The sequence below is a fragment of the Talpa occidentalis genome, unplaced genomic scaffold (genome assembly GCF_014898055.3).
Source record: "Talpa occidentalis isolate TD23 unplaced genomic scaffold, MPIMG_talOcc4v2.1 talOcc4.12, whole genome shotgun sequence".
Lineage (NCBI taxonomy): Eukaryota > Metazoa > Chordata > Mammalia > Eulipotyphla > Talpidae > Talpa > Talpa occidentalis.
In genome coordinates this window covers 81,274,348-81,299,967 of record NW_023601212.1, presented here as the reverse complement: position 1 = coordinate 81,299,967, position 25,620 = coordinate 81,274,348, and the positions used below count along the sequence as shown (strand labels likewise).

Sequence of the window (25,620 nt, the reverse complement as noted above, 5' to 3'; positions counted from 1 at the left end):
TGGAGACAAGAGCAGATGAGGGGAGATTTAAGTTCAGTGGTTTTACATCAATTTCTGTAACCTTTGGGCTTACTGATAACGCTGTAAAGTTGTTTAATCATTGATTCCCTAAACTGAGCATGCCAGGGTGCTTTGCCAGCTCTGCGGGTGGAGCTTGTCCTTGCAGGTGGAGCACAGGTAGCCCTTCTACTGGCTGCGGCTCCAGTCCCGCCCCTTCTCCCAGCACATAAACCTTCCAGTTTCACCAAATCACCACTGGGCTGGAAGGGAAACTTTCCAGGCACTGGCCAGCAAGGACTATCAGGAGCCGCTGAAAGGAAAATCCAGAGGAGAGAATCTCAGCAGGAACGTGACCATGGACCTGATCCCAAACTTTTCCATGGAAACATGGGTTCTCCTGGCTATCAGCCTAGTGCTCCTCTATCTGTGAGTATCTGTTCAGGTTCAGTGCTTTGGCAACCTTGGTCTTGGGGGTGCTAGCCAGGTGCCCCTTTTCTTTATCTGTTGTGAAGATCAAAAGGGTTAACTGAGCGGAAATTGCTCCAGCATTAGATGCTATAACACATAAAAGGTTATTATTGATCTTATGTAGAGCTGCTAAGGGAGTAAAACCCCTCTCCTGACAATGCCTAATTTCTTTGGTTAGGAGGTTTTGTAATATTTGCTCTGCCGGAGCCAGTGTGGGCCTAAGTTAATTGACCAAAATTCAGTTGCAGTAGATTAAAAATAGTTGGCGCCTCCTCCTGGGATCTCCTCCTAAGACTCAATTACTCATTCTGTAATATGCAGAACTACTTGCCCCTGAATGAGAAAACCTGAGCGTGGAGAAGCCCTGGCAGAGATTTTGACATTGTAATCTTTTCTTTTACCATTTCCTTCCAGTCTCTAGGGAGGTTATCTTGGTCTAGAGATTTATTTTCTCCCTGATATAAAATTTGCTAGCAGCCTGCAAATGCATGAGTCCCCCCAACCAGATGAGTTAAAAGTATCTTTCCCCTTTAAGTTATAATTTAGCAGGATGAATCGAAATCATCTAGCAGAGGAGTTCCTTTGAGTGGTGGGATTCCTGATCATGGAGCAGGTTGGGAAAGAAGTTATTTTTGATGCGTGGATAGATAAGTCACCCTCCATGTCACATTTGAGCTCTATTTAAATATCACTTTCATTAGGAGTAGGAAATCATGACACAAACATAGACAGCATAAACTTGTTTTAATTCTTTGAAAGAAATTCTAGGAGTTCAGGGTATCATAGCAATGTATTTTTTGTCTGATGGTATTATCACTGACATGGTGTAATTTCATTCTGTTTAATACCAGATCTTTTATTGACTCAAGATTAGTTTTGTTTGTTTGTTTGTTTGTTTTACCTGAAGGATAAAATAGGTTCAGTCAGTACTTGTGACCACAAAGATGTATAAACAACCACACCCTTCTAGAATAAGGCTGGGAATGTGACTCTACTGTACAAATAATATCTTTCGGATATAGATTATGTATGTGTTTTTAAATATTTCTGTCTAGCAGTTTCTTTTAATCTCTCAGTGCTAGTGAGTAAGAGAGATTGTGAGCCAGTGATAGGAGAAGCTCCTACTGGAGTCAGGATGGAGTGAAGGACTATTCCTCCCTCAGAGCAGACGTCCCACAGAGAACTCTTGGTCCTGGTCACACAGGAGATCACTCACTGGGCAGCATGGTCGGCCTGTTATCTACTTGAAGCCTGGGGACAGGGGCAGCAGCTAAGTCAAACTGTGTGTGGCCTGCCTAGCAATGGACTATCATTAGCTAGTGTCTCTACTGGGCAAACCACACTGTAGCCTTAGAAGACACCGGCACAGCCAAGACTTAGTATGCTTACACAATGTAAATGAAAAAAAAAAAATCACCCAGCCCATCCTCTGCTTTCTTTCATGTCAAGCCATGTGAGTTTACACATTTAGTCTAGATCTTTTCTTGGGGACAAATGTCTCTGATACAGTCTTTCAACACCTTGACTTCTTTTGAGAGTTCATGTAACACTTTGAAAGTTCAGAGGCAGAACTGGTTTAAGTGATTTGCCAATCAATTGGTTGAGTGATAGTGACGACAAAGGAAGAAACTGGGTGGGACAAACAGAGGCCAAAACCCCTGTTTTTGGCAGTTGATGCACCTGCCTCCACCATTTGCCTCAGAGAAAGGATATAAATGCCCAGCTGGTCCTGGCCAGAGTGCCTCTGCTGTGTCCTTCAAGCACAAGTCCTTTCACCCATTTTTTTTCGTTTATAACATAAGGTTTGTATAATCTGTACAAAATACTTGGAACCTGTAAGTGCCTTAAAGGCTAATCTCCAAAGAAGAAGAAATAGGTCTTCAACAATCTGGGACATTTTGTGGTTACTCATTTTATGTTGTATAACATATCTTTTGCAATCAGCAGGGAGGTACCGGAACTGCGGAAAAGCACCTATCTTTTAGCTGAAAGCCCTGGGAGGGCATGATGAACCGTTTATAACCAGCATATTCTTCAACTGTACTTTCCTAATTTGCCTCGATAGGGTTAGTCTTGAAAGCCTAGCAACTTCAAGATTAAAATGGTTGCTAGCAACCGCTTCCCTCAACCTCTCACTTCTGCCTCCTCTCTGCTGTCTCTTAGTAACAGCCTGAGTGGGAAGGCTCCCAAGGATCCAGAGCCCCCAGTTGTGGGATTTACATGTGACACATGAAAGATGAATTGCAGGCAACCTTAAAGAAGCATCAGCCTTAATGGGTTTTTGAGATAGTTGATGCACAGATGCAGTAACCTAACTGCTCTGTGATTGACCATCTTGAAAAAAATGAGTGTGCTTGGCACTATGCTTAGCAGGTGAGTATCACATGTTAGTGGACCAGTTGCCATGAGGGGAAGAATGGTATGGAAATGAATTATTTAACTATTGATTTCTTTATACAGTATCATTCAGGGAACATATGGTCAATCATTTTTCTCTACAGCTCAAGTCAACAAAATTGCCTGACAACAGAGACAGGTGTAGCTGAAAGGTGCTCATATTTCTGAGGCTAATGGAAGTCTTGATCACAGTTTCATCCCATAGAAATAAGAGCACTGTGACTGCTCCAGGTCTCTTTATGAACATAAATTTAAGATGAACGAAATCCTGAAACCTGGTCAGGGCATAGAGGGAAGAAAAAGCATAAGTTTCTGAGAAAACTGTAAAAACAGTGTCATAGTACAGTCTCAGTAACTCTGTGTTATTGAGTGGATACAGTTAACCAAAATCTCATCATTGGAACAGAAAAGATTTACCTTTTCTGCCTAAAATGAGAATCTCTGAATCATGGAAGAGTCAACTTACTAAAGATACATGAAAGAAATCCTTGGAAGAATTCCAGCCTGAACCTCTCCTGAGCATACAAGTTTGGAAACTTTTCTCATGTTTTCATTGTAGGATTGGGACCATGAAGGCTTCAATTGCTTTTAGCTAATTGTCCTTAGTTTTTTGGGTCTCACAGTAGAGGTGGGAAAGGAGATGATGGCGAATATAATTACTGCTGTTGGAGTTGCTACTATTATTTAATGCCTACATGTTACCTCTTAGCTTATAGATCCCAATCAGTAATGGATCAGATCCAGCATCTACCCCACAATCCCTGTGACCGGCTCTCTCTTTCAATTTATAGCTATGGGACCTATTCACATGGAACTTTTAAGAAGCTGGGAATTCCTGGGCCAACACCGATGCCTTTTTTGGGAACTGTTCTGGCCTACCGTAATGTGAGTGTTGTTTGAGCCCCTTATTTTGTCTGTGGTTGTAAATACCTGCTGAGTGCCATAGTAAAAATGTCCATCCCTGGAGGAAATTCTGAGGTTCCATATTTTCCAGAAATGACTTCGTAGGTCCCACCCAGCACCGGGCCAGGTTTACCCCAGGGCTCTATTGTCAGCTATATAGAGCCTTGGGTTTGCCTTCAGTCAGTCAGCCCAGCTCTGACTGATTCAGCACAGGAATGAATGGCCTAACATGTGAGCATTGTGAAGAGGATTATCTTACAGGCAGGGACAGATTTCCGGGTAGGCACATTCATACTTAAGTGTTAAGAGAAAAACATGATGGGAGTGCTGGTAGTAGTTTACCAAGCTGTGTAACTAGACTTAAACTTCCTGTTCATAGTATGAACTCAGGAAAGATTTTCTTCCTCCTGGACAGAGTCAACTTACTAAAATTGACACGTCAGTCTATTTGGCAATCCAAGTAGTCACCATTGGGTGAATCCCCCTGCAGTTATTTCCATGACTGTGCTCTACTTTTTGTCACGCATGACATCTTTGGGGATTTGAGAGATTCCTTGAAAGGAGGCATCCTGTGGGTGAGTCTGAGCACCCTACAGGTATAACTGAGACAAAATGGCGGCTGTCTATCGGCTTCAGATATTTAACCACTAAATGATTTTGTTGTTTTTTTTAACACAGGCAGAATTGCTTATACAAGATCACTAGAAAGGATATGATTTAATGAAATTATAAAAATGTAATTTCACTTAGTGGCATGTATTAGGTGATACATGGACTGGATTTTGGCAGGACCTTTGTGACTAATCCGGCTCTATGCCTCACCCAAGGCCTGGCCTTGGATGGATGTTATGAACTGGTGTCCAGAAGGCAAGTGGGCAGCTCAGATTCCTCTCCTGTAGGCCTGAGCCTTGTTTCTCAGATCCTACATTTCCCAACTAGGGCCTCATTGCCTCCTTACTGCCTAAGAACTTTCTGTACTTTTTTCCCTCAGAAAAAGTCATTATTTCCTTTCTACCTTTCTCTTAATAAAAGCACCTGAAGACTCACATTGTGGAACTTTCTTTTGCACATTTAAAATATAAAATATAACAGTTGAAATGTGTGACAGGATTTTTTTTAATTCAATTTACAGAAGCAAAAACTCAGAGCCAGAGTCTAATTTGCTTTGTCCTTTTGGAAGTGGTGGCACCTTCTGTCTTTTCCACATTGAGCTGGAAAAGTGGAAGGTCCTTTTTGTCAAATACCCGTTCACTTTCTCTCTCAACAAACATGCCTTAGAGTTTGTTAAATCTGCTTGTCTTTGGTGTCTTTAACTTTCTCATTCTACTGGAATTCTAGCGAGGCCTGTGAGATGAAGGGAAAGGGTGCTTAACTAAGAGAGCTGAGTGTGTGTGACTACTTGTGGTCATATTCCCTCAGCTGCAATCTTCTCTGTCCCTGGAGGTGATAATTCAGAGGGTTATGAGACGTTCGAGGCAACTATACACAAAACATCCACAAAATATGCCAGAGACAAGGTGTTACTGGAGAGTAGATGGGATAATTTGGTCAGTACCCACTATACTCAGAGAACAGTCAAAGGTGACCTTAAATACTGTTTCAAATGTCTGCTCTATTTACTGTCCTTTCTCCTAAGACATCTCTGAATAAGCTTTCCTGTAATTACCGGTTAAAGTTCGTAAGCCTGGTTTCATGCTATTCAAATAGTCATTTTTGTCCCAATTAGAAGTAGGGTTCAAAATATTTAGATCAATAATGTAATTTTGGTTTTTGTTACAGGGTTTTTGGGATTTCGATATGAAATGTTTCAAAAAGTATGGAAAAATGTGGGGGTGAGTATTCTGGACATTTCCTGTATGTAACTTATTATGAGGAGGACAATCTCCTTCAAAGCCTCTTGGGATGGAGCCTATTAGAGGCCTTCAGAGGCTTTTCCTACAGAGATCCTCTATGTCCCTGGGTTCCAGGTCTCTGACTCAGACCTGGAGAGTCTCACTTTTTCTCCAGTCTTTGATGGCCTGGGGACATCCTAGCATCACTTCCTATTTGGTGTCTCCTATTCCTCTGGTCTCATTTTTCCTTCCTATGTCCATTTAAACTGCATAAAATACATTATTTCAGACTCTTAATGTCTGCATGCCATTGCCTTTTCCCATATGACTCACATTTAATTAAAATTTAAATAATCAATTAATTAAATTAATTAATTCATTTAATTATTTAATCATAAATTGAAATTTAATTTATTTAAATTTTTTCTTTTTTTATTTTATATATTTCTTACATCATTTTCATTTTTGAACAATGTATGCATTTTCATCTTGGTTATAGTCCCCATACAATTCCCACCCCCCCTTGTTTTGTTCCTACTCCCTCCCCCCTCCCCCATAGTGTGTCTCTGGTTTATAGTTGCTTGTTGATTTTGATTTTTACTTTATTATAATTAGTCTTTTTCCTGGTCCCTTATTTAGGTTTTCTAAATTCCTGCTATGAGTGAGACCATCTGGTATTTTTCTTTTTCTTTCTGGCTTATTTCACTGAGCATGATCCCTTCCAGCTCCATCCATGTAGCTACAAATTGCATGAGTTTATCTTTTTTGATGCTGAGTAATATTCCATGGTGTATATGTACCACATCTTCTTGATCCAGTCATCTATTTTTGGGCATTTGGGTTGTTTCCATAGCTTAGCTATTGTAAATAGTGCTGCTATAAACATAGGGGTACAGGTGCCCTTTTGAATTAATGTTTCTGTGTCATTTGGGCAAATGCCTAGGAGTGGAATTGCTGGATCATATGGAAGCTCCTTCTTTAGTAGGTTGAGGAATCTCCACATAGCTTTCTATGGTGGTTGGACCAGTTTGCAGTTCCACCAGCAGTGCAGGAGAGTTCCTTTTTCTCCTCATCCTCGCCAACATTTGTTGTTGCTAGTTTTTTTAATATGTGCCATTCTCACTTGTGTAAGATGGTATCTCATTGTAGTTTTGATTTGCATTTTCCTGATTACAAATGATGTTGAACATTTTTTCATATGCCTGTTGGCCATTTGCATTTCCTCTTTGGAGAAGTTTCTTTTTAGCTCTTCTGCCCATTTTTGAACTGGATTATTTACTTCTTTTTTTTTTTTTTTTTTTAAAGATTTATTTATTTATTTATACAAGCACTGGGTACAGTCAGAAGCACGGGAGGGTGAGAGAATTCGCCAGAGCCAGAGCGGGGCACAAAACAGGCGGACAGATGAAATACACTGCTGAGGGGAGCAGCGGGAGTGGCAGGAGAGGTCTGTCGCGCCATGTGGGACCCTCACTGTCGACTGGGGATCAAACCAGCACTGCAGAGGCTGTGGACAGCTTCGCAGCCCAGCGCTCAACTGCTGCGCCACCAGGGGAGGCCCTGGATTATTTACTTTGTTTTTGTTGAGTCTCGTCAGCTTTTTGTAGATTTTTGTGATCAGTCCTTTATCATTAATGTTGTGTTCAAAAATTTTCTCCCAATTGGTGGGGTTTCTCTTTGTTTTGGTTACTGTCTCTTTTGCTGTAAAGAAGCTCTTTAATTTGATGTAGTCCCAGCTGTTTATTTTTGCCCTTACTATCACTTCGTTGGGTGATGTGTCTTTAAAGATGTTACTGAGGTGTATGTCATGTAGTGTTTTGCCTATATTTCCTTATATATTTTTTATGGTTTCAGGTCATATGTCTAATTCTTTAATCCATTTTGAGTTGGTTTTTGTGCATGGCGTGAGGTAGTAGTCTAGCTTCATTCTTTTGCATGTAGTGACCCAGTTTTCCCAGCACCATTTATTGAACAAACTTTCTTTTCTCCATTGCATATTATTTGCTCCTTTGTCAAAGATTAGTTGACCATAAATCTGTGGGTTTATTTCTGGATTTTCTATTCAGTTCCATTGGGCCATGTGTCTGTTCTTATTCCAATACCATGCAGTTTTGATTATTATGGCTTTGTAATATAGTTTGACATCTGGGAGTGTGATACTTCCATTCCCCCCCCTTTTTTTTTTCAGGAGAGCTTCAGCTATTTGGAGTTTTTGGTGGCTCCATATGAATTTCATCAATATTTTTTTTTTAAATATTGAAAACTCTTTTTTTTTAAGATTTATTTTATTTTATTTTTATTTATTTATTTATACAAGCACTGGGTACAGTCAGAAGCACGGGAGGGTGAGAGAATTCACCAGAGCCAGAGCGGGGAGCAGAGCAGGCAGAAGGACCGAAGTACACTGCTGAGGGGAGCAGCGGGCGGCAGGAGAGGTCTGCGCGCCATGCGGGACCCTCCTCTGGTGGCCGGGGAGCAGCCGGGGCTCGAACCGGCACTGCAGAGGCAGCGGGCAGCTTCGCAACCCAGTGCTCAACCGCTGCGCCACTGGGGAGGCCCAAATTTCATCAATATTTGTTCTATTTCTTTGAAGACTGTCATTGAAATTTTTATTGGAATAGCATTTGAATCTGTAAATTGTTTTTGGTAAAATGGCTATTTTGATAATGTTAATTCTTCCAATCCATGAGCAGGGGATGTCTTTCTATTTCTTTGTATCTTCTTTTATTTCTTTTAACAGTGTTTTGTAATTTTCTTTGTATAGGTCCTTTACCTCTTTTGTTAGGTTTATTCCCAGGTATTTGATTTTTTTTTTTGTTTCAGTAATAAAAGGGATGGTTTTCTTGATTTCTTCTTCAGATTGATGGTTTGTGTATAGGAAGGCTACTTATTTTTGTGCATTGATTTTGTATCCTGCTACTTTACTAAACTGATTGATTAGTTTGATTAGTTGTGAGGAGTTTTGGGGGTTCTCTATGTATATTATCATATCATCTGCAAATAGTGATAGTTTAACTTCTTCCTTCCCTATTTGGATTCCTTGTATGTCTTTCTCTTGTATTATTGCTCTGGCTAGGACTTCCAGTGTTATATTGAAAAGCGGTGGTGAGAGTGGACATCCTTGTCTTGTTCCAGATCTTAATGAAAATGCTTTTAACTTTTCACCATTGAGAATGATATTGGCTATGGGCTTGTCATATATGGCCTTTATGATGTTGAGGTATGTTCCTTGTATCCCGAGAATTTCAAGGGCCTTTATCATAAATGGGTGTTGTACTTTGTCAAAAGCTTTCTCAGCATCTATTGATTTATCATATGGTTTTTATATTTCTTTTTGTTCATGTGTTGGATTACATTGATTGGTTTTCGGATGTTGAACCATCCTTATGTCCCTGGAATAAATCCTACTTGGTAGTGGTGAATTATCTTATGGATACATTGTTGGTTTTTGTTAGCTAAAATTTTATTGAGGATATTTGCAGCAGTGTTCATTAGAGAGATTGGCCTATAGTTTTTTTTTTTGTGTGTGTGTGTGTTGTCCTTGTTCGGTTTTGGTATTAGTGTAATATTGGCTTCATAGAACGTGTTTGGTATTATCCCTTCCTTCTCAATTTTTTGAAAGAGTTTATGAAGGATAGGCACTAATTAGTTTCTGAATGTTTGGTAGAATTCATTTGTAAATCCATCTGTTCCTGGGCTTATGTTTTTGGGGAGGGTTTTGATTACTATTTCAGTTTCACTGCTTGTAGTTGATCTGTTTAGGTGTTCTATTTCTTCTTTATCTAGCTTTGGGTGATTGTAAAGTTGTAGGAATTTGTCCATCTCTTCTAGATTGTTGAGCTTGTTTGCATATAACTGTTCATAGTGGTTTCTGATTATTCTTTTGATTTCTGCTGTGTCTGTTGTGATTTCTCCTCTTTCATTTGTAATCCTATTTATTTGTGCTTTCTCCCATTTTTCCTTTGTGAGCCTGGCTAGGGGTTTGTCTATTTTATTTATTTTTTTTGAAGAACCAGCTCTTGGTTTCATTGAACTTTTGGATTTTTTTTTTTAGTTTCTATTTCATTTATTTCTGCTTTGATTTTTATTATTTCCTTTCTTCTACTGGTTTTAGGGTTTTTGTTCTTTCTTTTGTTCTTTGAGATGTGTGATTAGGTTGTTTCTTTGAGTTCTTTCTTGTTTCTTGATGTTAGCCTGTATTGCTATATGTTTTCCTCTTATTACTGCTTTTGCTGCATCCCATACATTTAGGAAATTGGTGTCCTCCTTGTCATTCAACTCAAAGTATTTTTTAATTCCTTCTTTGATCTCCTCATTAGTCCAATGGTCTTCCAGTAGTATGGGTTTCAATCTCCATGAGGTAGGAGGTTCCTTGGCTTCTTTTTATGGTTTATTTCTATTTTGATGCCTTCATGGTCAGAGAAGATGGTTGGTATGATTTCAATCTTGGTGTATCTGTTGATGTTTGTATTGTGTTCCAGTATGTGATCGATTCTGGACAATGATCCGTGTGTGCTTGAGAAAAATGTGTACTCAAATTTTTTTGGGTTTAGTATTCTATAGATTTCAGTTAAGCCCATGAGGTCTGGATCCTTATTTCGAGCTTTAGTGTCCTTATTTATTTTTTGTCTTGTTGATCTATCCATTGTTGATAGCGGTGTGTTAAAGTCTCCTACTACATATGTATTTTCTCTGATGACTGTTTTCAGAGATAATAATAGTTGTCTGATATATTTTGGTGCTCAGCTCACCTCTGGCTGTGGGGACAGCCCTTTCCCAGTTCCAGACAGTCTCGGTGGATTCTGGACGCAGTGATCCCTGTTCTAAAAAAATTCTAATTTATTTAAATTTTGAATTTCATATGTCCTTTTGCAAAAGGGCTGGGCAAGGGATAATGCCAGGAGGAGAGTCTGGACTCCCACGTGCAGAAACCAACTTCTTAAATTTATTTTTTTTAAAGATTTATTTACTTATGCATACAAGAACTGGGGTACAGGCCAGAGGTGTGGGGGGTGAGAGGATTCACCAGAGACAGTGTGGGGAACAGAAGAGGCAGACTGACTGAAATACACTGCTGAGGGGAACAGCGGGCGAGTCAGGAGAGGTCTGCTGTGCCATGTGGGTTGCTCCCTGGCCAGCCAGGGATCGAACTCATGCTGCAGTGGCTGCGGATAGCTTCATAGGTTGCATCTTAACCCCTTGCACCACCAGGGAGGCCCCAACTTCTTAAATTTAATCAGTTCTGTTTTCTGGACACAGGTTTTACGACGGTCAACAGGCTGTATTGGCTATCACCGATCCAGACATGATCAAAACAGTCCTAGTGAAAGAATGTTATTCTGTCTTCACAAACCGGCGGGTAGGCATCCATTTTTTTTAAAGTTATTCATTAACTAAATTTTTATTTTGAAATAATTATAGATTCACAGGAAGTGAAGGCGGTTCTATGTCAGGTAACCTTCATCCTGTTTCCCCCGATGCTGATATCTCACCCAATGATGGTACAATATCAAAGCAAGAAGCTTACATTGGTACTGTCCACAGAACTTAGTCAGATTCATTACGTTTATGTGCCCAGATCAATTTATCATTTGGTCTATGACAGTTTGTCACATGTGTAGAAAACAAACACCACAACCAAGAAACAGAGCTGCTTATTGCATAAGGCTCCCTCTTACTATTTTTTTTTAAAGATTTAATTATTATTTATACAAGCACTGGGTACAGTCAGAAGCACGGGAGGGTGAGAGAATTCACCAGAGCCAGAGCAGGGAGCAGAGCAGGCAGAAGGACCGAAGTACACTGCTGAGGGGAGCAGCGGGCGGCAGGAGAGGTCTGCGCGCCATGTGGGACCCTCCTCTGGTGGCCGGGGAGCAGCCGGGGATCGAACCAGAGCTGCAGAGGCTGCGGGCAGCTTCGCAACCCAGCGCTCAACTACTGCACTACCGGCGAGGCTCCCCTCTTACTATTCTTTTGTAGTCACAGTGCAGAGATTGCCTTTTTCCCTAAGTCTCTTTAACTGAGCAAACATTTTTTAATTTTGGTAAGGCCAATTTATCAATTTTTCCTTTTATGGATTGGGCCTTTGGTGTCAAGCCTGAAAATTCTTCACCCAGCCCTAAGGTCCTCATGATTTTCTCCTGTTTTTTCTTAAATATTATGTTGTCTTAATGTTTTATGTGTAAGTCTATGATCCATTCTGTGTTAATTTTTATAAAAGATGAGTGGTTTAGGTCAAAGTTCATTATTTATTTAGCCCATGTGATACATTGTGAAATGGTCACCACCATTTGGGAGGTAGGGCATATCCTACCTCCCATATTACCTTTGTGTGTGTTAAGAACACTTAATATCTACTCAGTAATTATTAATTACAGTAATATTAATTATAGTCACCATGCTATACATTAGTTCTTCAGAACTTATTCATCTTATATTGGAATGCTTGCATCCGTTGATCAATATCTCTGTCCCCCTCCCTAGCCTCTGATAAACCACTGTTCTGTAACTTAACTTTTTTCTCATTTGAAAGCCAAATGCCTTTACTCTCCCCCTACCCAATTTATGCTTTAGATGTTACATCTTTACATACAATTTACATCTTTTTACATTATATTCATTAACCTGAGCTGCTGTAGGGGCTGGGACTGGTGTATACATGCCCAGCCTCAGAGCCTGGGTTGGCTGTTGACCTGGATGTGGGCTCCTGGAGCATTGGTAATGGTACTGACTGGGGTAGCTGTGGTGGAGGTGGAAAAGGGCAGGGCAGGTCTCAGAGAGCTACAGGTTTCTGTGCAAGCCCCGCCTCTCCCATCAGCCACCAAGTCTGCAGGGGGTCCCCAGATGCCATGCTAGTTTCCTTGGTAGTAAAGATTGCTGTGGTTTTCTTCAGAGCAGAGCACAGAGACCCAAGGTCATTGGATCATATGGCTGATATTAAGAGTCCTTGCCCTTTATTCAGTCTCTGGGTGGAGTGAAACCAAAGCAGGTGCAATGTGCAATGCCCTGAAAGACTAGTGAAACTGGTTGTTCACCCCTCTCTCCTTTCCTCGCAAGAGGAACTCTCTCAGGTTGGGAAATTCCTTCTTGGCACTGAGCAGAGCTGGTCTGGAGGATGGGACGATGTGGGCAAAATGAAACTTCTTCCTACCCTTTTGGTGCAGTTTTTCTCAGACTTTTTGCTCCACTGGTGCTGAAGTTTCTTAAGTAGATTCCTGAGCTCTCCCAGAACAATTTATCATTTGTGGCTAGCTCTCTAAGCATTGCACTTTTGGGGATGATGAAACCTGGCATCTCTTACTGTGCCGTCTTGGTGATGTCATTCCAAGGATGTTTCACCAGTAAGTGTGAGGTTAGCTGCAGAGTTTTTGTAGATGTTCTTTATCAAGATTAGGAAGTTCCCCTCTCTTGCTAGTTTGTGAGTTTTTAATCATGAATGAGTGTGAGGTTATCTGTTTTAAAATGTAGTTTTCGGAAATGAAAGAAGCTATCAAACAGGTTAGCTAGATAGCCCAGTCCCAAACTGAGAAATGAAATGATCTCTTTCTTTTTTTTTAAATCCCTGGCATGGGGGAGGGGGTGGGAGGATGAAAAGGAAAAGAACTTCCATGTAATTGCAACATTTCTTCAGAATTGCAAATAGATACCTAATCTTTTAAGTAAACTACTGTTTATTTTTTTAAATCACCGAATCAAGACATCTCTTTTTCAAGTTGTTTGTGCTGTAAATATATGTAAATACGGAACTGGTCTGAGGCAACATACAGTTTGCCAAGGTCATCTGTCTCTCTGTCACCAATCTCTTTTTACTCACAAAGCCCTGGAGGATGTATTAGGTCTTATTCCTGTCTATGCCACTGGAAGATCAGTTTCCTTACCACTTGGCTCATTTGCACTTAAATGGAGTCTGGACCATAAGGTTGGAATCCACATCAGGTGCTAGATGTCTCCTCTACCCTCCTCAAGGGAGCTAGGTATTTGGAGTAAATATTGAGTATCTAGCATAGGGTTTGCTACTAAGTAGATAGTCACTACATATTTGTTGAATAATTGATGACCATTTAACAAATTTTCTGGACTGTTGAGACATCCAAACAAATGGGTATAATATCTTTTGTTTTTCACTCTAGCCTTTTGGTCCAGTGGGATTTATGAAGCATGCCCTCTCAATGTCTGAGGATGACCAATGGAAGAGACTACGGTCATTGCTGTCTCCAACCTTCACCAGCGGAAAACTCAAGGAGGTAAAAACATAAGAGGACTTAAATTGGAAACTCAAAGAATGAATATGGGCACAGGTAGAAAATAAGGTCATAGTCTGTTTCCAAGGGGTAGTCTGCTGAATTTGAGCTTCCCCAAAATGGCATTTAATCTCTATGTCCTAAAAGAAACATTATAAGATTGATTATAAAATGTGACTCAGGGGCCTCCCTGGTGGTGCAGTGGTTGAGCGCTGGGCTGCGAAGCTGCCCGCAGCCTCCGCAGCGCCGGTTCGATCCCAGGCCACTGGTGAGGGTCCCACATGGCGCGCAGACCTCTCCTGCCATGCCCACTGCTCCCCTCAGCAGTGTATTTCGTCAGTCTGCCTGTTCTGCTCCCAGCTCTGGCTCTGGTGAATTCTCTCACCCTCCTGTGCTTCTGTAAATAAATAAAATCTTAAAAACAAAAATGTGACTCAGTACTCATGCTCAGGTCTGCTTTCTTTTTTTTAAGATTTATTTTATTTATACAAGAACCGGGATACAGGCCAGATGTGAGGGAGGTGAGAGGATTCACCAGAGACAGAGCGGGGAACAGAACAGGCAGACTGACTGAAATACACTGCTGAGGGACCAGTGGATGAGACAGGAGAGGTGTGCCTCGCCATGTGGGTGGCTCCGAGGCCGGTGGGGAACAAACCGCACTGCAGAGGCTGTGGACAGCTTCACAGCGCTGCGCTCAACCACCTGCGCCACCAGGGAGGCCCTCGGGTCTGCTTTTAACTTTAGTGTTGTTGTATTTTGTGTTCAGATGTTCCCAATGGTTGGCAACTATGGAGATGTGTTGGTGAGGAACATAAGGAAGGAAGCAGAGAAAGGCAAGCCCGTGTCCTTGAAAAAGTAAGTAGGAGTGCCAGGCTTCTGAGTTGTCTTGAGGTGAAATTCCCACTGTTGAGTTACTCTTGTAAACCCACACAAAAGTGGGGGATTTTGGTGTCCACAAGAAGTGGACCAAAAAAAGCAGGACAGGATCAATTTATCTGTTTAATTGTCACCCCAAATATTCTGGAAGACAAAATACATAGTTTAGAAAGAAGAAACGCGATCACACCAAAGTATTGAGTGTAGAGGGGGAATGGAATGGTGAGAGGAGAAGTCACGAGGTACATATTGATGGGTAATGGGTGGGACAAGAAATATACAAAGTGAAATTTGAAGCAAATTAAAGCCTCTCATGATTTTGCTAAGGAAACTAGCAAAATACTAAGTATTAAGTTTTGCCGTCTCTCCTTCCTTCAGTCTCAGAAGAGAGAAGGTCCTGTGCAGGCAATGGGCAGGGTGACCATGTCAATTTTTAGCAATTCCACCCCTGGTAAAGGGCCAGCTGGCGCCTGATAAACTGGCACCTGATAAACACCTCATGTATGAATGTGATGGCAGCATAGATCCTTCAGATGATCCAGCAGATGCTTCTCAAAGTGTGTGGCTTTTACCTGTCTTGCCCAGGCATATGAATTTACATGTACTTGCTGCAGATATTGGGTGCAGATAGCAAAGAGGAGCTAATTTAAATTTTCCATGTCTTTCTTTCCTCAGCGTATTTGGAGCCTACAGCATGGATGTGATCACTAGCACATCATTTGGAGTGAGCGTTGATTCCCTCAACAACCCGAAAGATCCCTTTGTAGAAAATACCCAGAAGCTCTTAAGATTTAATTTCCTTGACCCATTCATTCTCTTAATAAGTATGTGGACTATTATTTTTCTTCTTTGTTCCTTCTTCCTCCCTTCCCCTGCCTGTTTCTCTCTAACAGCTTTATTGAGATATAATTCATTTACCCATTTAAAATGTCCATCAGCAAATGAATGGATAAGGCAAATATAATCTACGTATATATGTGTGTATACACATATATGTATATATAAGAATCTATATGTTTGTATGTATATATCTCTCTCTATATATGAATATATTCATAAAAGGAGAAAATCCTACCATTTGAGAAAACAGAGATAGCACTTGAGGGCACTGTAGTGAAATAAGACAGAGAAAGACAAATACTGTACAATATCCCTTATATGTGGAACCTAAAAAAACCCAACACACTCATGTTAAAAGAGATCAGATTTATGTTACCAGAGGCAGAGGCTGTGGGTGGGAAAATGGGAGGAAAGCACTCAAAGGTACACACTTTCTGTTATAGGATTAGTGAACACTGGAGATGTGATACACAACATGATGACCATAGTTTACACTGCTCAATGTATAGTTTTCAGTTGCTAAGAGAATAGCTCTTGACAAGGGAAAAAAAAATTCTAACCATATGAGATCATGATGTTAAACTTATTGTGGTAATCATAGGCCAGTAACATAGGCCAGTCAAATCATTATGCAGTACATCTTCAACCTCTATAGTACTTATGCTAATTATAACAATAAAACTTTAAAAGGGCTTTTAGCACATTCAAAGACATAAAACCATCACTCTCCTCAATTGTAAAACACTTTTTGTCAACTCAGAAACCCTGTTTTGTAACTATTACCTCCTGTTTTCCTTAGTTCTAAGCAACCAGGCATCTAATTTCTGTCTACATAGATTTGTCTGTTCTGGACACACTTCCCATGTATATAGAATTATATAATGTGTAGTCTTTGTGACTGAATTCTTTCATTTAGCATTATTTTTCAATGTTCATCCTTATGTAGCATGTACCAGTTTTTATTTCTTTTTATAAACAAATATTATTCCATCACATAGACATGCTAAATTTTGTTTATCCATTCAATAGTTGATGGACATTTTGGTTTTTTCTGCCATTTGGTTCTGCCATTTGGCTATTGTGAACAGTGCTGCTTTCAACACTCATGTATAAAATTTTCTTTGAAAACCTGTTTTCAATTCTTTTAGGCATATGCTCAGACAGAATTGCTGAGTTTTATAGTAATGCTATGTTTAACTATTAAGGAACTGCCAAATTGTTTGTCTCATTCCCACCAGCAATGTATGAAGCTTCCAATTTCTCCATATTTTTGCCAACTCTTGGTGAATATTTTTTCTGTCTTTTTGATTATGACCATCCTAGTGGATGCAAAGTGGTAGTTCATTGTGGTTTGATTTGCAATTACCTGGTGTCTAGTGATATTGAGCAACTTTTTATATGTTTTGTGAAGTTTTTATATATATTTTAAAGATTTATTTATGCATACAAGAACTGGGGTACAGGCCAGAGGTGTGGGGGGTGAGAGGATTCACCAGAGACAGACTGGGGAGCAGAACAGGCTGATTGACCAAAATACACTGCTGAGGGGAGCAGCAGGCAAGACAGGAGAGGTCTGCCATGCCATGTGGGTAGCTCCCTGGCCGGCCAGGGATCGAACTCGTGCTGCAGAGACTGTGGACAGATTCATAGTGTGGTGCTTAACCCCTTGTGCCACCAGGGAGGCCCTTTTATATGTTTAGATAAATATCTGTTCAAATTCTTTGCTCACGTATGGTCGGATTGTCTTCTTGTCATTGAGAGAGTTCTTTATATGTTCTAAATTGATTTTTTAAAATCATTATTCTTTTCAAATTTAAACCTTATAATGATAAATTTCTCTCTGAGCACCGCTTTTATTACATCCCATAAGCTTTGGCTATTCAGTTTTATTCATTTCAAAGTACTTTGCTATGTCTTTATTTTTGGTCATCTCAAAGTAATTTCAAGCTGTTCTTTTGATTTCTATTTTAACCCATTGGTTATTTATGAGTGTATTGTTTAATGTATAACTATTTTTGAGTTTCCCAATTTTCTTTCTGTTATTGATTTCTAATTTCATTTTGTTGTGATTGAAGAATATATGCATTATTATGTGTGTCCTGACTAATATTTTTTGAACAGTACAATTAATTAAAGTAGTAGACTGTAGTCTGGTGCATCCAAAGAGCCTCTAGTACCATAAATAAGGGACCGAGAAGTCAAGGAGTTTAATTCCGTTTCTTGGATTACTACAAAAGCATAGAAGGGGCTCGCTGCTGTAGTGGTGGCCCCATGTGTGACTTTCCTTGCTCAATGAATGGCTTGGAAGTCTGAGCCAAGGTCTTAGAGGAAATGGCTCCTGGTTGAGAATTCTGTTTAATTACTCTTCTGGTTAGTAGAAAAAATTGTAATTTGCTGGTATATTATTTTTTTATCATGTTTTCTTTTTCCCTACAGCTTTCTTCCCATTCTTAACACCCGTTTTTGAATTATTAAACATCTCTCTATTTCCAAAAAGTGTCACTGGTTTTTTCAGAAACTCTATAAAAAGGATGAAAGAAAATCGCCTCAAGGATGACCAACAGGTAAAATCTGGTGGTGGTTACATGAGAGTATTCACTTTTAGATGAGTTATTGAGCTGTATATGTATGATTTAAATACTTCTTTGTATTTTTTTAACTCTAAGATTTAAGGCAGAAAAGGTCTAACATTTTAGGGGGAGTGAAAAAGATGGAAGTTGAGAAATGAGATAAGAAAATGAATCAGAGAGACAACGTTTAAAATTTAATAATAGACATTACAGTTAGAATGTTACTACAGAAATATTAGAGATAAAAGCTTTACCACTTCTCTGTAATAAATTATCAAAGGATAAAAAATTACTGTTTAAAATTATTTTTCTGTTATGATAATTTTCCCAGATCTTACAGTGACAAAGAATCACTTCAATTCCAAGCCTCTTATTTTGTACATTCTCATCAGGTTACCTGGTGCAGTACAGTTTATTTAAATTAGAGCACTCATTTATATCTTAGGAAAGATATAAATTTTCTCTGGCCATTGAGGCTGTAAGTCAGCTAACCATCTTTGCCTTCATGAGGTGTAGAGGCCAGTACCAGGATGTCTGCAGGTGAGAGGACAGGGCTGAGTGCTCCAAGATGTCAGTGAAGAGTGTATAAAATTCTGGTAGGGTAGCATTTGAAGATTCTCACACAAAAACGGCTAATGAACTCTGGCCATTCATTGTTAAGACTGGAGGGAAAAAAGGATTGCAGTCAGGAACTTCTTAAGGGATGACAGGAGAGGGAGCAGGCTATTCTTTGGCCTGGAAGCTGTGTTCAAAAGTCAGAGAAGCTGAGGATCAGAGAAAGCAAAGACCAAAGAGCAGCTGGACATGAAGGCTGGATTTCTCTCAAGGAAATATCCTGCCATGCAAGATTTAGAGTGCCTTCTTTGTTCAGGAATGATTCACATGGTACTGGTCAGACTTCTGGACTCAAAGGGGCCATGTTCTAAGGAAGCAGGTTACCTACCACACTCCTGATGTTTTTCTGACTTCACAAGTGACTTTCTGTCATTGAGAATCTCTTTCTTCTTTCAGCACCGAGTGGATCTTCTTCAGCTCATGATCAACTCCCAGAATTCCAAAGACGCTGGCAACCATAAAGGTAACCAAGGAGTTGCTTCAGAGGGCCACAGATGGGGAGGCTCAGAGGTAGAGGATGGTTCTGAAAATATGCAGGAAGTTCTCTAGGCAGATGAGAATTTCTTCCAAATCAAAGATACATGTTCAGGTATTAACTGTAGCTAAGGCACTTCTAGAAGCATACAGCACAGTTTTGTTCAAAGCTTGGAAGATAACCATAAACAAGCATTTCAAGCCCAAAAGCCAGTGATATGAAAATTAGCTGCACCAGAAACTCTGGGGAACTTGATTCCAATGTCAATTCTCAGAGTTCATCCAGACCCAGTGAATCAGTATTCTTGCCTGGGAATTTGCAGCACATTGGGATAGATATTACCCCAGTCTTGGACCTTAACTCAGACACTTGATTAAAATTGTGTTCACAGAATTAATCTACTGTAAAGTTTTATTTTTCTCTTTGTCATTAGTAAGTAACTTGTGGAGGATGTCTTTGTAAACAGTCTGGCCCTCTCTAAGCTTTCACCTACTAGTTTTATCATCCATGAATAGTGTTTGGCTGAAACCACCGTTACTTTAATGGCTACAAGATGATGACTATCTAATTCCAATATTTCATCTACATGTATTTAGTTGATGTTCCATTGTAAAGGAGAGCTTTCCATTCTGCCCCTTTTATTTATTTGTATCTATCTGTATGATCTCATATATAATTAATTTACTCTTACATTATTCTTTATTTTGAGACTCGAGTTTTCTTAAATTCCATTTCAGATGAGATCCTGTGTCCTTTCTTATTCTTTTGTGGACTCTGTTAGAGCAGTTTTAGATTACAGCAAAATTGACTGGAAGATGAACAGATTTCCCATATGTCCCCTACCTACTCATAGAGGAAAGGAGAAAAGAGGGAGGAGAGAATATAGACCTTGAGAGAAACTGGATCAAAGACAATTTTGTCTTTTTCTGACCCTATGAGATAGACACCCGAGTGCAAAACACTCCCAGTTAGATTGGGTTGCATTCCCAATTCCTCCCTAGGGATTTGGGAGTTTCATATGGATTTATTTCTCATCATCTAAATTGGGATGTTTTACATCAGCTTGCTTAATTGAAAATGTCTTTCTTCCCCTTTTAGCGATGACTGATCTGGAGATCATGGCCCAATCTATTATCTTTATTTTTGCTGGCTATGAGACCACCAGCACTTCCCTTTCATTTATTATGTATGAACTGGCCATTCACCCTGATGTCCAGAAGAAATTGCAGGAAGAGATTGATACCACTTTCCCCAATAAGGTGAGTGGGTGATCCCTGAAGAGGGGAGGAGAAGGTAGAGCCTTAGTAAGAATGCCTCCTCCATTTCCTGGGAGAATTTTAACTAAAAGCATGAATATCAGTTCTTCCACCTGTGCTACTTAGGAAAGATATGAAGAGACAAAAGCAAAAGAAGGAAAATAGGTAATCTATGCTACTCACAGAAATAAAAGATCTTTGAAAAAATGCTGATTCTTGTGTATCAGTTATATGGAATTCTTTGTGTTATGAAGAGACCTAAGTTAAGCCCGTAAGCAACAACCAGGGGACTGTTCCAGGAACAGAGAATGGAGCTGAGTGTGAGGTTCTGACCCTCTTGTAACTTTCCCTAGAACTGAAGTTGTGTGCCCTGGAGGCATCCAGTCACACCCTTCTTTTACCATATTTAGCTTAGAAAGGAACTAGTTTCCCCCAAGTTATTTATAGTTTTTATATAATAAAACATTTCTAAATTATTTATATTTATAAATACATTTTATATAATATAAATATGTATATATTTATATTTCATGTATGAATATATGTTTATACTATATAATTTGTTTCTATGTAATCATAACATTTATTTTTATACATAATCAAAAGAGCAAGAGGGATTTTCAATGAAAAAGCTTTGTGTTGAACGTGGACTTTTTCTTTTACATGTTCTATTTCCCTGGTACAGGAAAGAGAACAGTGACTTTGAAATAATTCATATAAGATTAGTGGTCATAGTTTACTAGTTAGACTGATTCACATGAGAACAAAAAACCACTGGATGGTAAAGTGAGGGATTTCAGGGATGTTTAGGGGATTTTCCTACAGGTCTCCCACAGTTATAACTATGCCACACATCTCAAGGGGCCTCTGAGCAGGTCAAGGACATGATAGATATTAAAATGCCTACAAACGCTAAGGTCTTCAGCCATAATCAGTTGTTCTTTGGAGCTCTTAACTTTTCAATAATACTGCCTACACTGATTGAGAGTTCATCTCAAATCTTACTTTATCAAACTCTGGTCCTTTCTTCCCAGGCACCACCCACCTATGATACCGTGATGCAGATGGAATATCTTGATATGGTGGTGAATGAAGCTCTCAGAATATACCCAATTGCTGGTAGACTTGAGAGGGTCTGCAAAAAAGATGTGGAAGTCAGTGGGGTGTTCATTCCCAAAGGAACAGTGATCATGATGCCAATCTTTGTTCTTCACAAAGACCCAGAGCTTTGGACAGAACCAGAGGAGTTCCGGCCTGAAAGGTACAGTGCCCCCGGGCAAGGGCGCCCACCCTGGCCTGGCTGGTTGAAGCATGTTCTGATGTCTCTCAGAAAAGATGACAAACATGTGATTGTACAATCATTTATTTGCACATTTTTTTCTTTTAAAGGTTTTTTTCCTCATTTAAAAGAGTGATCACGGTTGTCAAAATTTTACAAAGTGTAGAATAGAAAAAAGAAATGTATGTCTACAGTCCCAATACCTTAAGATAGACCGCATTATAATAATGTGGTATATGTTCCATCTGGATATTTTTCTATGCATATATAGATTTTTTAAATTGGAATGCATTGCATCATATTTGGTTTTGAACCGCCTACTTTGTTTAACAGTAAACTATAAACAATATCTTATGTTAATTTCCCCACATATATTTATGAGGTATATATACAGGTGTAATATTCTGATATATATACACGTACACACACAGTTGTACCAACTAACTTAATGCTTTGTCTTCTCTCTCTCTCTCTCTTTTTCTCTCTCTCCCTCCCTCCCTGCCCTCTGTCTCTCTCTCTCTATTTCTCTCTCTCAATAATTTCCTTCAGTCAGGAAATTCTTTGTCTTTCCAAGTGAGAACAGCTCATTACCCTGAAGGTAATTTTAATGGTTACACATCTTCTTTTAAACAGAATTCATCTTGTCTCTCAATAATAGTGGAGCGCCTATGAAATATGGGAGTGAGAGGATCTGTAGTTTACAATTCTCATAACAAAATAACATTGACAGGGTTTTGATGACTAGCCCATGAAAGTACTCTCTGTAGTATTACTGCTTTTTGAATCTGAGGACCTCAAACATGTAGCTCTTGTGGTTTTGTTTCATTAACTTGTTTTCATCAACTATTTTGCAACCAGGTTTGGCAAGAATAACAAGGACAACATAAATCCTTATATATATATGCCCTTTGGAAACGGACCCCGGAACTGCATTGGCATGAGGTTTGCTCTTATGAACATGAAAATTGCTCTTGTCCGAGTACTGCAGAACTTCACCTTCAAGCCTTGTAAAGAAACACAGGTCAGACAATTGGCTTTCTGCAAAATAATTTTTATTGGAAGCTGTTTCTTTCCTGAGGGATGGAGATAAGAATGTGCTCATCCATCCTTTACTAATTTATTCTAGTGGCCTGAGAATCTATTTGGAGCTCTCTTTGAGCTTCAAGGGCCCTTAAGCTTTGGAGTGCTGTCTATGACTTCATAAAGCCCCAATTCTAAAATTATCAAAAGTCAGCATAGTTAGTGCGACATGGTTATATATAGTCCTTGGAACGTGACCAAAGTTTAAATTCAGTTTCCATCAGAAAAGCGAGGGTGAGGGCCTCCCCTGGTGGCCCGGCGGTTGAGTGCTGGGTTGCGAAGCTGCCCGCAGCCTCTGCAGCGCCGGTTCCATCCCCAGCCACCAGCGAGGGTCCCACATGGCGCGACAGACCTCTCCTGCCACGCCTGCTGCTCCCATCAGCAGTGTATTTCTTCGTTGGTCTGCCTGCTCTGCTCCCCGCTTTGGCTCTGGTGAATTCTCTCACCCCCCTGCATTTCTGACTGTACCCAGTGCTTATATAAATAAATAAATAAATCTTTAAAAAAAAAAAAAAAAAAGAAAGAAAGAAAAGCAAGGGTGCACGGTCATGAAGTACAGCAGTGAGTACATCATGACTTGTGAACAATGAAATTCTTCTTCACCAGAACTTACAGAAACTCTCATGGTTTCTGTACAGTTTGATTCTTGACTTTACAATGGAACCATCCAGAAGCTTAAAAAAAAAATCCTAAAATGTAAATCATCTCAGACTTTCTAAAGTAAATTACCCAAAGTGTGGTTTTAAAAACTCCTGCATCGATTCTCATGTGCAGCCAAGGTTGAGAACCATTGATCTAAAGCATTTCTGCCAGAGCTCTTGGATACACATTTTAATTCCAAAGATTTAACAAATGACATTTGTGCTCTGTGTGTGTGTGTGTTTCTACCTGCAGAGGAAATATATCCCTGACATTTGAAATTTTTTTTTTAAAGATCCATCCATTTATGCATACAAGACCTGGGGCACAGGCCAGAGGTGCAGGGGGGTGAGAGAATTCACCAGAAACAGAGTAGGGAACAGAACAGGCAGGTTGACTGAAATACACTGCTGAGGGGAGAAACGGGCGAGTCAGGAGAGGTCTGCTGTGCCGTGTAGGCCACCTCCCTGGCCGGGGATCGAGCTTATGCTGCAGTGCCTGAGGACAGCTTCATAGGTTGCGTCTAAACCCCCTGCACCACCAAGGAGGCCCACATTTGAAATTTTTAAATAACACTTATAGAAAGATCTGAAATCAGTTACCATTGATTCATACCAAGCAATGTCTTATCAGGCTTATTTCTAGTACTTGTAGATTTAATATGCAGCTTCTTCTCTTTAGTAGGCTTCCTCAGGGGAGAAGAGAATAGATAGTTTCCATATTACTTGTGGCTTTAGGGAAGTTCTGTAGCAGTTCCTACATAAATATGTACAAAGAAGAGTCCCAACCCCTGAGAGGAAGTAGGCTCTGGTTCCCTTGCAAGCTCCTAGGATTTGCTTGCCCCTCTGGTCAAACTGCAATTAGAATGTGATTCTGTTGGTGGCTCTCCCAGCACTGAAGGAGTAACTTGGTGATAAAGGGGCTAAAAACATGAGTCAAAGCACCGGAAGTCTTCAGAAGTTCACCATTTGTACCACTGTTGGGAGCCAGGATATGTTAGAAAACAAAAGCATAATGCTTCACAAAGACCTAGTCCCAGCGTGAAAATAGATGGGTTCCACAGGGAATCATGCCTGGAGGTTTTAGAAGTCAAAATTAAAGTGTGTAGCATCTACTTACTTAATTCTAAGTTTTCAACATATACAAAATTAACTCTGTGGCTTTTCAAAATAGTTTGCCACAGTGCATACAAATAAGGTTTCAATTTTAAAAAAATCATACCTTTTACTTAAAATTTAAATAAAAATGAACATAAACCAACATTTTGTCTGCAGCCTGGTTCAGAATTGGTGTTCAATAGATATTTTGTTGAATGAGTGAATGGATGAATGCTTTTGCTATCCAGTATGGATATAGCTTATAAAATAAATATAGAGAATTAAGGATATATGATTCTAAATGTGGTTTTAGAAATTTCTCTAAAGCATTCTTTTCCTTAATTATCTTGCTTACTTTGCTTCTGGTTGGGCTCCATTAATCAATTTTCATATGTTTGTTTCACTTGTAGATCCCCATGAAATTTGGCAAACAAGGACTTGTTCAACCAGAAAAACCTATTGTTCTAAAGGTTGAACCAAGAGATGGGATTGTGAATGGTGCTTGATTCTACTTAACGACGTCCACTTTGTTCATCAAGAGCGCTATATCCCAGAACACCAGAAAGCTTATTTACTGTGTGACTAAAACCCAGAGGTGAAAATTGCCCTATACTACTGGACTCAGTGGATGACTAGGGATTCTGTATATTCATTTAGTTTTCTTTTGAGAGTACTTCATATTGCATTATATGAAGGAGGTGATTAAGTGTCAGATATGGAGACCTGTCTTCTCTGGTCTTCTGAGGACTATCTCCATATACCACCCCCAGTTAGAACCATCTTCTAAGCACTGATCAGGAATTAAAATTTCTCAATTTTATCAACAAACTTTAATGAAGACAATAATTTATTGTGGTGACTGCAGCACTGACATTTATATCATGACCACTCAGTCATGAAAAAGAATGCAACCTTGCCATTTGTGGCAACATGGGTGAATATTGATGGGAAGTACACTAAATGAAGTGTCAGATGAATAAAGAAAAATATACAGTTTTATTTATATGTGAAATATAAAAAGCAAGAAAAAGAACAAACAAAGGGGGAAAA

At 39.6% G+C, this 25,620-nt stretch overlaps 1 protein-coding gene across 1 annotated transcript; it reads left to right on the top strand.

The window, feature by feature from the left end:
- Window positions 1–25,516, top strand: LOC119241615 (cytochrome P450 3A12-like). Its single transcript, XM_037507029.2, has 13 exons — window positions 1–426; window positions 3,657–3,750; window positions 5,548–5,600; window positions 10,860–10,959; window positions 13,730–13,843; window positions 14,610–14,698; window positions 15,395–15,543; window positions 17,996–18,123; window positions 19,141–19,207; window positions 20,318–20,478; window positions 21,510–21,736; window positions 22,613–22,775; window positions 24,981–25,516. Exons 1-13 carry the CDS (start codon window positions 356–358, stop codon window positions 25,074–25,076), a joined length of 1,512 nt encoding a protein of 503 aa, XP_037362926.1. The 5' UTR covers window positions 1–355; the 3' UTR covers window positions 25,077–25,516.
- Window positions 25,517–25,620: the final 104 nt, after the last annotated feature.